The 12,631-nt window shown below is 41.4% G+C and overlaps 1 protein-coding gene across 1 annotated transcript in view; it reads left to right on the top strand.

Moving 5' to 3' along the window:
- The first annotated feature begins 1,385 nt into the window (after nucleotides 1-1,385).
- OTOA (otoancorin) overlaps nucleotides 1,386-12,631 on the top strand; it is a 41,504-nt gene continuing 30,258 nt past the window's right edge. Inside the window, exons 1-9 of the mRNA XM_076350852.1 lie at nucleotides 1,386-1,414; nucleotides 4,488-4,571; nucleotides 4,922-4,950; nucleotides 5,042-5,072; nucleotides 5,166-5,193; nucleotides 6,118-6,205; nucleotides 7,701-7,832; nucleotides 9,264-9,499; nucleotides 9,716-9,819. Coding sequence (XP_076206967.1) covers nucleotides 4,493-4,571; nucleotides 4,922-4,950; nucleotides 5,042-5,072; nucleotides 5,166-5,193; nucleotides 6,118-6,205; nucleotides 7,701-7,832; nucleotides 9,264-9,499; nucleotides 9,716-9,819 — 727 coding nt within the window. The 5' untranslated portion in view covers nucleotides 1,386-1,414; nucleotides 4,488-4,492. The remainder of the gene's footprint in view (nucleotides 1,415-4,487; nucleotides 4,572-4,921; nucleotides 4,951-5,041; nucleotides 5,073-5,165; nucleotides 5,194-6,117; nucleotides 6,206-7,700; nucleotides 7,833-9,263; nucleotides 9,500-9,715; nucleotides 9,820-12,631) is intronic.

Raw genomic sequence — 12,631 nt, 5'->3', positions numbered from 1 at the left:
ACCTCAGCTTGTGTATCAGCTGGTAAGTAAAGTAAGAACTGACTTATCTTTTGCTTTTGAAGTATAAAAAAGTTGTGCATTGTGGTTTTTGTTGGGTTTTTTTTTTTAATCATTGGTGATCTTATGCCAGGCAGGATGCTTCAGCATGTCTTTTTATTTACCTTGGACTTCCTTTGATGGCTAGTGATTTCTCTTGCTGATTTAATAGCCTTTTATTCTCAGTCATCTTTGTGAAATAGTAAGTATTCTGTAGTATGAGCAAGGGGTTTGACTGGTGGGGGTTTTTTTCAACAGTAGTTCAGGCTCAGTATTATTCTCGTTTCAGCATGTGCTGTTGAATTTTGGCACAGAGTACAATCAGATTTGTCTGTTGGAAAAATGAGCTATGTATGCTTTGGAGTGAATCCATTCATTTTTGTTTTGTTACCTTTATTTGTACTCATCTAGTAGTGGGAAAATATGTTTCTTAATGTGTAATGAATTTAGCTTCATGTAGCAAATATGTATTCAGACAAAATTCTTCAAAGGTACTAAGTGTTTTAATCCCACAGGTTAAAAATCACACAAAAGACTATGCGTTTCATATCTTGTATCTTTTAGTCCTGTCACTTAGGACTTTGGTTTGTAATAGCTTTGAGAGGTTTTGAGACCGAAGATGCAATATAGATCATAGGTTTGGGGGGGGGGTTTTATGATTTCCTATTTTGTTCCTTCTATTTAAACAAGTATTCTTACACTTGAGATGGGGAATTAAAACATTTATTAAAACATGAGCAATAGTAGGGAAAAGCTATGAACAGAGTAAGCTTAAATTCTAAGGGACCATGTTCAACAGGGTCAAAAACCTGCTTAGTCCTGTTGAACATACAGAGTAGCCCTGAGGGACTCTACCTACACCCGTACTTCTAAAATCGGGAGTTCCTTGCGAAGGAAGGGGTGCAGCGTGGCTCATTGTGTCAGGGAAGGACTTCTTTCCCTTTCCGGACCTCGAGAGTGCATTTGTTGTAGTTAATGTCTCTCACGCATCCCGCGCAAAGAAACTCTTGACTCCAGTAGTTGATTAAATTGCCTGAAATACTTTAAGATGTCGTCAAAGGGGATGACAAGTGTTTGTTGCAAGTCCAACGTCCAAATTCATTACTCCTGGACTTGGGGAACCTGCCTTGTCCCTCCATTGTCCCTATCCTGCTGCGGGTGACGGTGTGCAAGTCGCACCTCAGTGGTCTCACTAATGTGCAGTGTTTTGCCCTGGAGAGTAACTAAACTATCTGTTCTGTCGAGGTGGCACTGGATGTGTTGCATCACAGGAAAAAGATGTTGTGCAAGGGAATGATTTAGTCGGAAACTTTCAACACAAAGTTGGAGCAACTTCATCTCACAGAAACCACAGCCCCCTTTTGCTGGGTGATCCCAGGTACAGTCGGTTCGTATGCTGCGCTGAGGAGCCCAGGGCCACCTGCCCATGCTGGGGGTGGGGAGGTGGGGGGAGCAGGGTGCTGGGCAGCACCAGCCTGGCCCTGTGTGTTGTCCCCACGCAAGTTGTTGAGCTCTCTTCATCTCGGGAGGGGAAGCATCCTCTTCTGCCTGCTATGGCAGTCCCTCACCCTCTGAGCTCCCCAGCAGAGGAGCCTTTTCCCCTCCCTTCTGGCTGAAGGCTGGGTGCTGCTGGGCAGACACCTGAGGCTGCGAGGCGGTGCTGGCCCCAGTCCCTGCCCCCTGCTCTCGGGGTCCCTGGCTGGAGCCGCCCAGCTCATTGCACTGCGAGTGCGGGGAAGGAGGCGCACACGGCAGAGACAGGTAAAGTGCCGTGGGGTCCTGACTTTCCCCATAGATGCCCCAAGAAGCCCACATCTCTTTCTTCTCTTCTGCCCTCCCCTTACTCCCCACTCTCCCTTGCCAGCCTGAACTCCTCGAGGGTTCCCTCACTGCATACAGAGCTTTTTAGCAGAGGTGCTGAGAGCCTGGCTGCAAGGGGGAGGACGGGCGCTGGCGGTGCATGGGCTTATAGGCAAGACTTGTGATTATGAAGTTAGCTTTCTGGTTATCAAGCTTCAGAAAGGCAGCAGCTGCATTGGAGTGACTGATAAAATGTCTAGGATTTCTTTACATGGAAGAGCGGCTGTTTGGGGAGCAAGGGGAGAAGGCAATCTGGGAGCTCCTTGTAGCCGGAGAGTCCTGCAAAGGTGACATCTCAGAGATCTGATCACAGCATATGCTGCCGTGGTGCAAGGAACGATCTCTGGGGAAATGCTGGATGGGATCTGCAGAGATCCCCACAGGGTGATTTGGAGTGGTCCAAAAGCTGCAGTGAACTTCTGCAAACGGACTAGTTTCACTGACAAAAGGAACTATTTCGTCCCGCAAATTGCCTTATCAAGCAGGGCTATTTCACAACAGACTTTTTCTGCACCTGCTAATTGTCTGTTGGAGTTAGTCAGGATAAAACAGCGCTTTCCTTAGCATTTAATCTCCTTATATATTAATTTAGCATGCTTTAATTAAATACACTCCCCGATCGAAGTGAGTTGGAATAAACAAATCAGGATTGACATTGGTAGCATGTTTTAAGCTATGCAGAGTAATCAAACCTTACTGCAAAATTAATACGGCAAAGGCAGAAACAAACACAAGAAAGTTCATTGTCTAGGAAACCGGATACGTCTGAATGAGAGACATGTACTGTGGCGCTCCCAAAAGAATAGCTGAAAAGGGTTTTCAAGAACAGGACAGAGGCGATAGCTTCTTAAAGTCTAGTGTTTAAATTTTTCATCATCCGTCAGTTTGAGTCACTTCTGTTACAAGACTGGAGTTAAGTATTTGCAATAGACTGAAGGTTGCTAGAGGCTGTTGAAAGACATTTTCATAAGAGAGTACCTTGCTGATAGGTGAGATTAAACAACCTGAAAAAGGTGTTCATATTTATCAAACGTTCAGATCTGTAACTCAAGCCGTGGCAGAGAACTTAAAAAAAAAAAAAAAAAAAAAAAGGGGGGTGTGTGTGCAAATTCAGCAACAAAAAGAAATGCAGAAATTAAGTGTTGCTGCAGATAAACCCTTGAAATGAAGGAAAGGGAGAGAAAACCTAACAGAGTCATCTCAGGGTTAGAGCAAAGTTGGCCAACGGGGCCCTCTGTGTCATTTGTTAAAATCATGGGCTAATCCCAATGTAAGAAGCTGCAATCTTTAAAGCAGGGCATCATCTAATATCGCAGATTAATTAATTGTTTTACCTGTGGGGATGGTGACTGTCACGGCTGGGCAGAGGGCCAGGCTGAGAGCGCAGAGGCAGAAAATCCTCTCTGCAGTAAACTTGGTGCAACGTGGATTAAAGCAGCTAATGGTCCCCGGCGCTGCGGAGGGGACGTGGCTGCAGAAACACCTGTGTGGGTGAGACCCGCTGAGTCTCTGCTCCCTTTCCGTCCCTGCTGCTTCTCAGGCTGGGCATTATTGCTATGTGTACCCTTGTCCTTCAGGAACTAGACCGAAAGTAACAAATTCATTTCATATAGGACAACTGTGAGACTGTCAGTCTTTTCTGACAAGAATCAGTGACACCCTGGTGAAAAGCTCCGGGTATCCCATTATTGCCCTTCCAGCTAACTTATCTTTCAGTGATCTTTATGCCGCATAGCACAGGGCAGCAGGGATAGCAAAAGCCAGTAAAACACGTATTTCTATAGAAACTGTGTCCTAGCTGATGGTGAAAAATCGATGGTGTACTTCTCACGAGTACAAAGACTAGTGCTTTGATCCATCTGAATGAAGTGGCACGGTCTTGAACCCCGTTTCCCAAATGTGTCTCTTTCCTTCTGAAACAGAAGGGCACAAGGACATTTTCCCTCTTTTTTGCAGAGTGACGGCAGCAGGGGAGGGGAGCACTCCTTCACCCTCCCTGCCTGGAGCACCCTGCACTGACATGGGGCAAGCGAGAGGGCCAGGCCCTCCCACCGCTTGAGTTCAGAGATCTGCAAATGGAGGGTCCCAGACCTGGTCTGCAGTAATAGTGCAGGCAACTTAACAAGCTAGAAAAGGCCTAGGGTTTGCTTGAAGTTTCTTTACTGTTTCCGTTTTCACTCCCTCTCTTTCTTTTCTATTTTATCTGAGTTTAAAAGGAGTTTGGTTGGTTGGGTTTTTTTTAACTAAACTGCATTTAAGTCATATTTAGGTGGAATGGGGCTTAGTAAATAAACGGTGCTACTAGGAAGAAAATTAAAAGAGCTACTTGCTAAAAGGAGAATAAATCTAGCTGCATGTACACACTTGGTGGACTTGTATTTGCATAAAATATATCTCTATCCTTGAAAAAAATCTAAATTAAAAGCTTGGGAGCAAGCACTTTTAGATCATTCTGATCTCTAGCTGTGCTCCATAGCTTAGGCTATCTCTGATTTATAGCTATGAAAGTTTTGGGTGAAGATTGCCTTTTGACTCAGTTCTTTTTGTTTTCCTTTTCAATCGAAATATCTTCTCATTCTAATAAACACTAGAAGAAATGTCCAGACTTTTGAAGATATGTTTCTTATTGATATCAATGAATCATGCTGAGATTACACACAGTCAGACCTCTGAAGGTAAGACCAGAACTCCTGTATGAGGGATATATTTTGTGTGGATGGAAAAAGCTATGTGTAGTAAAATAGATGCAGTACTCTTCCATAACTAGGACCATACTCTGTGCTCTCTTGACTTCATGGAGCTATGCCAGCAAAGAATTTAACCACGATTGCTTATTATTTAATAGCCTTTTATTTTCACTGTTTTTCTGTAAATACATTTAATCAAAACTGCATTAAATGCTTATAAATAAATTATATGTGTATATATAGTTTTGATCACTGCATACAATACAAGTATTTTTGTATAAGACAGTTGAATGGTAAAACATTAAATCAACTTTTAATAACAGGATAATCTTTTACAGATTTGCCTCCATTATTACACAAAGCTGCGGTTAGTATTTTTATTTGATCTCTCTACTAACATTTTATATTATAATCTAAAAATAATCATTTATTACATATAGTTATCATTTTTTCCTTAGGAAGAAGTAATAACTGGGAAATATCTGAATGGTAACGTACAAAATTGTTCCCACTTATGCTTCTAAAAGGAATTGAAACTCAGTATCTCACTATAACTTTTTCTGTTCCATTTTTCATATGTAGCCCTCCTTGATATACTTCATTTTCAGAGGTAATGTATTACTCTCACCATCTTGATTTTTTGGTACTATCTTGCACTTCAGATATGATCTGTTTCATTTCCACAGAAACTGGAACATTATGGATAGAATGAAATTGGCACATACGACTACTTTGATTTAGATCTCCTGTGAGAGCATTTCCTCTTAACAAGGAAAAAGCTGTTTTTCATGGTAAAGCAAAAAACATGCATAGAATGAGTCTGAGAATAAATATCTGCTGCAGTTTTCAAAAGTTTTGATAATTAACTTTGTTCATATGTTTCAGAATGGCTTCTTAAGGAAACTAGGTGCAGTTCCAGCTTTCTGTCCATCTTCCTCTTTCAGTCCTGCTCCGTCCCCCATCCATCCCACTTCCTCCAGCTCCTGCCGACTTTTGAATTATTTGCTAATTTTGTCTAAATTTGAAAGAGTGATATAAGCCTCAAAGGCAATTCCACTCGTACATATTTTGAGAAAATCAATGGCGTAAAGAAGACACACTGGCATTAATGACTCTGCTGAGGGAAAGGCAGCAGACATTAGTCAATATACTTTCTTTCTACAAGCAGATCAGAACAGGCATAATGGGGTGCCAGGAAGCACACCTATAGCTCCAGACTAGCCACAGCACAGCTTGTCTCATGCCTGGAGATGGTACTAATGGCAGCACGTTGGAAAATTGAGTTTATTGTGGGTGGTTGTGGAGTTAGATTAAAAACCCCATAACTAATTCATTCCGTTCCTCATTGAACCATGTGTTTTCATTGCATTAAATAGGTCGGCAATTAGTCTTGTTAGGCCAGGAAGCTGAATACTCATGTCATTATGGTGTTAGTAACAGTGTTTGCTTTTCTTATTCTTGTTTTGTCTTGTAATCTGCTATTTTACATGTTATATTATTTTACTGGCATTTTTGGTCCTGTTTTCTGTTACAGTTCTAATGTCTGGACAGCAGATATGCTTACAAAAGTCATGGCGTATTTTCATGCCCAGGAAGTTACGTTTACTCTTAGCAGCCTACAGGTTTGTGCCATTTAAAATGCATGAAAATTTTTATTTAAAAAGGAATTAAAAAAGCAACCGATCTTTGTAGCCAAAACTAGCTTGTCAATAATAGAGATAACTAGCAGATCTACAGTGTAGCAGATAAGTAGGAAATAGGAATAGGGTTTTTTGGTTGGGTTTTTTCCCCTAAGATTGCAGGAGTATGCAAGGCAGAAATAGTAAGAAGATCTTTTTGCTTTTCCTCTGATGGAAAGCAGAAATTAGGAGTTTTCAGGCTCAGCAATTGTTTCTGAACCGCATGTATACACATGCTGTTTCTCCACAAAATAGCAGGTTTCTCCCAGATTTTGACTGTGGCTGTAGTTTGCACTGCTTCTGATGGAATGAGAGGCTCCAGAGCATCCTACAAAATGCATCTACCTTTTAAGGCTCCTCTGAACTCTGTTTTTGTAAATTGTCAATGTGGAAGTGATACAGGAAAAAGTCGTCATTCTTTATCCCTGGTCATTATGATTAGTTATGAGCTGGTTTAAGTGGAGCTGTAGCCTGCTAATCAAAACCTGACCCCCTCCCTCCTCCCTACACGCAGACACACACTCTGAAAAAGGAAAATGTCAAATGTGCGGCCTCTGAGCCTCAGGCATTCCCAAGAGCTGACAGCCATGCAGCTCCACAGCGCTCAAACCTTTTCCCAAGCTCCGTTTCACTGTCACAGCTCATCCAAATCTACAGGAGACTAACACTGCCTCTTCCCATTTGATTAGATTTAGTAACAGTTTAAGGCTGTAAGCAGGCCTGGACCCCCTAGACAACAAGGACCTAACTATGCGAGTATTTGTTGGTGGCAATGCAAGCTAACCAACGACAACAAAGAACAGTTTCAATTCAAATTCCAAAACAATTCTGAAATAATTCTGTCAGGAATTAGAGGGATTTCACTCCAGTCTAGTGCTAATGAGCCTTACAGTGCTTTCTGTTCCAATGTTATAATTCCCCTTAGATTTTCAAAACAGGCACGAGATTGTTAACTGGTAATACAGTTTGATGTGAGAGGGAATATTTTTGCCTTATGACCTGGTACAGGCTTTTCCTCCCATCTAATTGCATGTTTCCTTCCTTTTTTTAAGTAATAATAATATGCACATGGTACCTGATTTTTCTGAGCTCTTTAAAAGGCTCATTTTCACAGCTCTGCTGTGTGAAGCAGAAAAGCATTATTACTTTTGTTTTATGAAGTGAGAAACTGAGGCATTTTTGTTAAATGGCTCATTGGAGAGGACTCGCTCATGAAGCCAAGAATAGGATTTAAAAATTATTGTCTTTCAGCATTGCATTTAGATTATTTTTGTTTACAGTTTGTGTTGAGTATAGTTATTCTAGTCATTGACAACACAGACAATACAGGAGCTAAGCACTTTTCTCTCCTTAAGCAGAGATTTTCAGGGAGTAAAAGACTCCCCTGGTACAATAGTACAAGTTTTATGTATATTACCCATACTTTTCTATACTTCAGATGTCCATAAAAAGTTACCTGAAGAACCTTTTATATCAGCCTAGGCAACTACTATCCGAATTTCAACAGCTTGATCAGCAGCAGTTCCAAACTGCAATGAAGCATCTTTTCAACAGCAGAAAGCACCGTCTTGTAAGTCACTTTGCACTTGCGAAAAATAAAAGCTGCTGTCTATGTTTTAGATAAATGGGAAAGAGCCAGACTGGGGGTCTCGCAGTGCACGCCATGCAGTTATTAGCTGGCTTATATTAGATTCCAGGAGCCCCTCTCCTTAGGTTGGACTTATTTCATTTAATTCTTGTTGTCTAAAAGTTTGGTGCCAAGTCCAAGTCAGTCGTCTGGATTTTCTCTGTAATCACTGGAGAGAAACGCATCTCCAGAGAATGATTCACCTTCCTACGCAAGTACCTAAGGTAGGTAGGACCAGTTGTTCTCAGGGTATATCTGCTTCTCTTCTAGTGGCTAGAAAGAGAGCCAAGATGACTAAAGAAGGTGAAATTAGTTACCTTGTTAATTAGTTCTGGGAGTGGGCAAGCAAATTGTTAGGCACTTTGGAGGGGAGGCAGCATAACATCATTTGCTTGCCTCTGTGGTGTGTTTCCTGTGTGACCCATCTTAAAAGTCTCGCTCAAAGTCGGCGAGTGCCACCCAGGGAGGATCGCCCCTGCAGAGGGGATCTCCAGTGCATGGGTGGGCTCATAGCCTGATGTATGAAAGCACTTGGCACCTTCCCTGCCGGGACAAAGGGCTTCCAGCGTATCGCTGAGGGGGTGGAGATTAATCTGGGAGAAAGGGAGAGCGTTGCCCGAGATGCATGAGGTGACTGCCCAGAACAAACACTATATAATCCACTATTCAAACAATGGTGGTGCAGCTCCTGCTGCCAAAGCACACAGGATAGGTGTGCAGCATGCACTGGGAGTCAGAGCAGTAGAGCATAAGCCCTTTCAATAAATTGTAAATTTTGTCTTCTCAAACGGCATACCCAGTTCTTCCAGGACTGACAATATTGCATGAACAAATCACCAGGCCCGGGACTATCAGCTCTGAACAGGCTGTCCTAGACACGTCGACTTGTGAGACAGAGCAACCTAATAATCCGTCCCCAACCAGGGTGACTTTATTCCCTGGGCTTGGTTCTTTGGTGTTGCCCTATCTTCTGGAAGAGCATGTTTGTAGTAACGGCTGCAAGAAATACTGCATGGGGAAAGGTCTATTCTAGAGATGTCTACATATTAAATTATGTATTAAATAATACCCATTCAATTCCAATAGTCTTTCATTTTCAAAGTAACTAATTCTTTCATGAGAGCACACACTATAACTTCAGCCATTTGGATTATTTTTCTGTTTTTCATTTTGATTTTGTCAAAAGATTCAAGCTGGTCTCTGGCCAATGCCAGAAAGGAATTATATGAAGTAATGCAACCAGACAGTATTTTGCAGCTATTTTTCACAAGAACAGCACCATATTTTTTGTAGAGTGCTTCTTGTCAGGCCTCAAAATGAACAATACATTGAATTAATCAGAGAGACGTTCTTTTAACCCTTTGTTGCTTGCAGGAAATGGGAAATATTAGTCTTGATTGGGACAAGACTAGAGAGAGAATTTTTCAAAGCCCAGGAGTAAACAGGACCTTGTTCCTTGTAACACTGGATAAGTGCTTTCTGGCTCTGAGTGCTTTGGACTGTGTGGATATCCTAAGCCAAGTTTTGCGTGTGTCAGCAGTGAACTATCTCCAACCTGATGTCATTGGGAGCCTCCCAAACGTTCTGCAGGAGGATGCTTTCAGAAACTTGTAAGCCATTTATTTTCCAGACACGATTAATACTGTGTAGCATTTGCTGACTATATATACTTTTAAAAAGAGGTTACTATATGGTCTCAGTCTATTTTCCAGATATAGCTTTCTGCTTATGTGTTGCTGTTTCTAAAAACATTTGTCCATGTGTGTCATTTAAAAAAACCAAATAGTTAACTCATTAGTGAGCTAACATGCCCTTGTATCACTTAGATCAACAGTATTCAAGGACCTCTATGACAAAACCTCAGCGAAAACACAGAGAGCTCTGTATGGCTGGATGGAGCAGATTCTACAAAAATCCTGTAACATGAGTGGTATGTTATGTACAAAGTATTTTCTTCTTGCTTATCATAAGAGAAAAACAGTCAGCAAAAGGCCTCTCTGTTGTATTGAGTTGTTTCCCAAATTTAACACAGGCCTGTTCAAGAGTAGCTGTCTTGAATACCTTTGCTCCAGAATACAGTAAACATAATGTGTTTGTTATTCACAGCAAATGGTTCTCCAAAGATGCTTGCTCTTCATCTCTTCTGCACAGAGCTATTCGCAAAGTCTCTGTACTCAAGTCCTTTTTCTAAGACTTAAATAGGATACAATTGTCAGGTATTCTGCCCAGGTGTGTTGTTCGCTTCTGACCTCCTATTCAGACTAGAAAAATAGATCTGTCTCAGAATACGTTAGCCAATGCACTGTTTAAAAATACAAAAGAAATGTAGGATGTTGTGAAAGTTCTACTGCACATGGCACTGACTCGTTCAGAAAAGGGACAAGATAAAAACAAAGTTAATTCATTCTGATTTTATGCATTTTACCACATCTGTTTGCCTTGTTAATGTGTCTTAAACAGATGTGCCACAGCTGGGACAGTGCAGGACAGCTCCACGAGGGGGCTGTAAAGCGGCCGCGGCACTGACGCGTCAGAGCCAGTGCTTGGGTTTCACCGAACATCCCAGCAGCGCTGTCATGGGAGCACTTTAGACTATTAGATGTGTATGTTCTTCCTCTTTCCATGGAAGTCAAAGGCAAAATGCCCACTTGCTTCGGTGGAGCTAAATTTGGCTCCTGGGACTTCTGCGATTTCCAAATACCAGAGTAACTCATTAAGTCGTAGAGGGGAAGTTCATGACACTGCTATGAGGTGGTATTACTGCCAGTGCATTGCTGGGGAAGCAAAGATGCAGAACTTGCCTGATGATACTCAGCAGTCCTGGGAAAATCCCACAGCATCAGACATCATGGGTTCTGTCTGAAGCATTAGAGAACCCTCAGTTTGTAAAAGATCACCCAGCTCAGGAGGGGCTGAGAAATTACCATGCCTCTCTTACGTCCTGGTTGCTGCTTCAAATGCGAAGCAGTGCAGATAGGGTGAATCCACTCCTGAAAGCATTGGGTGTGGACTGATTACCAGCTAGTTCTGGTAGTATGAACTGGAGAACCCATCAGCCCTGAGCAGGCACAGTTGGACTGCTACCAACATCCAAGTCTAAAGTTTATATACTCAAGTATATCTGCACACCACGGGTCACAGCACGGTGTGCGGGACAACAGAAGAGTCTTGCAATAGTCTGATTTATTCACTTAAACTTTATATGTGGGTAGCACTGGGACCACCTGGGAAAGGGATCAGCCCTCTTGTAGAAGCAGTATTTTCCTCACTGAAGCTCAGAAGAAAAGAAACTTGAAAGAAGCCTTATATTTGTGGTGCTTACGGGGCCACCTCCCAAGAATTTCTGCTGGTTTTGGTGACAGAGAGCTCATCGCCGTGTCTCTGTTGTGCCTGCAGAAATGCAGAGGGCTTTTCCATCATACCGCTTCTCCCCGTGGTGTCAGGCAGCCCCTGCAGCTGGATCACTGGGTGAGCAGGAGATGACATGCAGCTTCTGTGTCTTAAGAGTCAAACCTTTCAAGAAATTTCTTTGCCACTCAGCCAATTCTTGCATGTTTCGTATTAAAAACGCCAGGGTATTCAGAGATGAAGCATGCTGGTAGCCCTTGCAAAAACAGGAGGCTGTAACTTTCAAATTTTATACATTATTTAAAAATAACAAAACCGCTTTGGGGGATCATGGCTACCATGGTTGGTAAATGCAAGTCTGTTCTGGTAAAGGCCACAGTCAACATCCTTAAATTGTGATAGTTGTTGTTTAACTCTTCTATCATATCTTTCAACTCTCTTAATATTCCTGGTAACGGGAGGTAACATCATTTCAAAAAACGGAGGTTTGACAGGCAGGTCTGCTGGGAGCATCATCTTGTCTCAGCTAAGGAGCTTAGATCTGTGTTTTCAAAAAAATCACTTACTAAATGGGCTTCTTCAGCTTCTGATATTTATAGGCTATTTTTTTCAGATACTGAAAACTCTGCAAAATGCACTGATGATTTTATTTTAACAGAGTTGTGAGTATCAGCACTGCTAAGGAATATGTTCAGAGGTATCGCACGTCGAGCCATCCAAATTATGACACTTTGGAGAAAACACTGTCTTTGTGGCTCAAAGTACCCAACTAGTCCATAAATACTTTTTTCTCGGGGATATTTGGATCTTGATTTCATTTTCAATCCTTGGGATAATGTTACTAAATGAATGACATTTTTAACTGTTACGCAGTATTTTGTATTTTTTGCCAACCTATTTCCATATAGGTATATGAATGATTTTTCATTGTCTCCATTATTGCTATTGCATATTGCTGAAATGAGTGGTATCATCAATAATAATATATAAGATGTATAAGTGTTACAAAGTATCATGCCTTCCTGGTGTTCTTAAATAATATATTTGATTAGGAAAACTGCATTTAAAAAGTGCTGCTCCATATTTAATACTATCGGTTTAATTTTTTCTGTCCCATACTTTATCCATTTTCTATTTCAACAACATAAAACATTAATCATTTTCATATGAGAAAATTTGAGACATTTGAATTACTATTTCATTTTCATTAAAAAATGTATGGGCTCATAAAAATGTGGTGCTAAAATCTAGCTAATGGAGGGAACCTGACTCTCTCTGCTAAGGATTTTTCTGATTTGCAGGTATTTTTTTGATTTATTTACCAATAACAATATACTGGGTACAATATATTTGAAAAATAACTACTTTCTTAACATTGTAGTGAGTATTTATTT

The sequence above is a fragment of the Aptenodytes patagonicus genome, chromosome 13, assembly GCF_965638725.1.
Source record: "Aptenodytes patagonicus chromosome 13, bAptPat1.pri.cur, whole genome shotgun sequence".
Classification (NCBI taxonomy): domain Eukaryota; kingdom Metazoa; phylum Chordata; class Aves; order Sphenisciformes; family Spheniscidae; genus Aptenodytes; species Aptenodytes patagonicus.
Note: the sequence above shows the minus strand (reverse complement) of the source record. Positions and strands in the feature narration are given on the sequence as shown.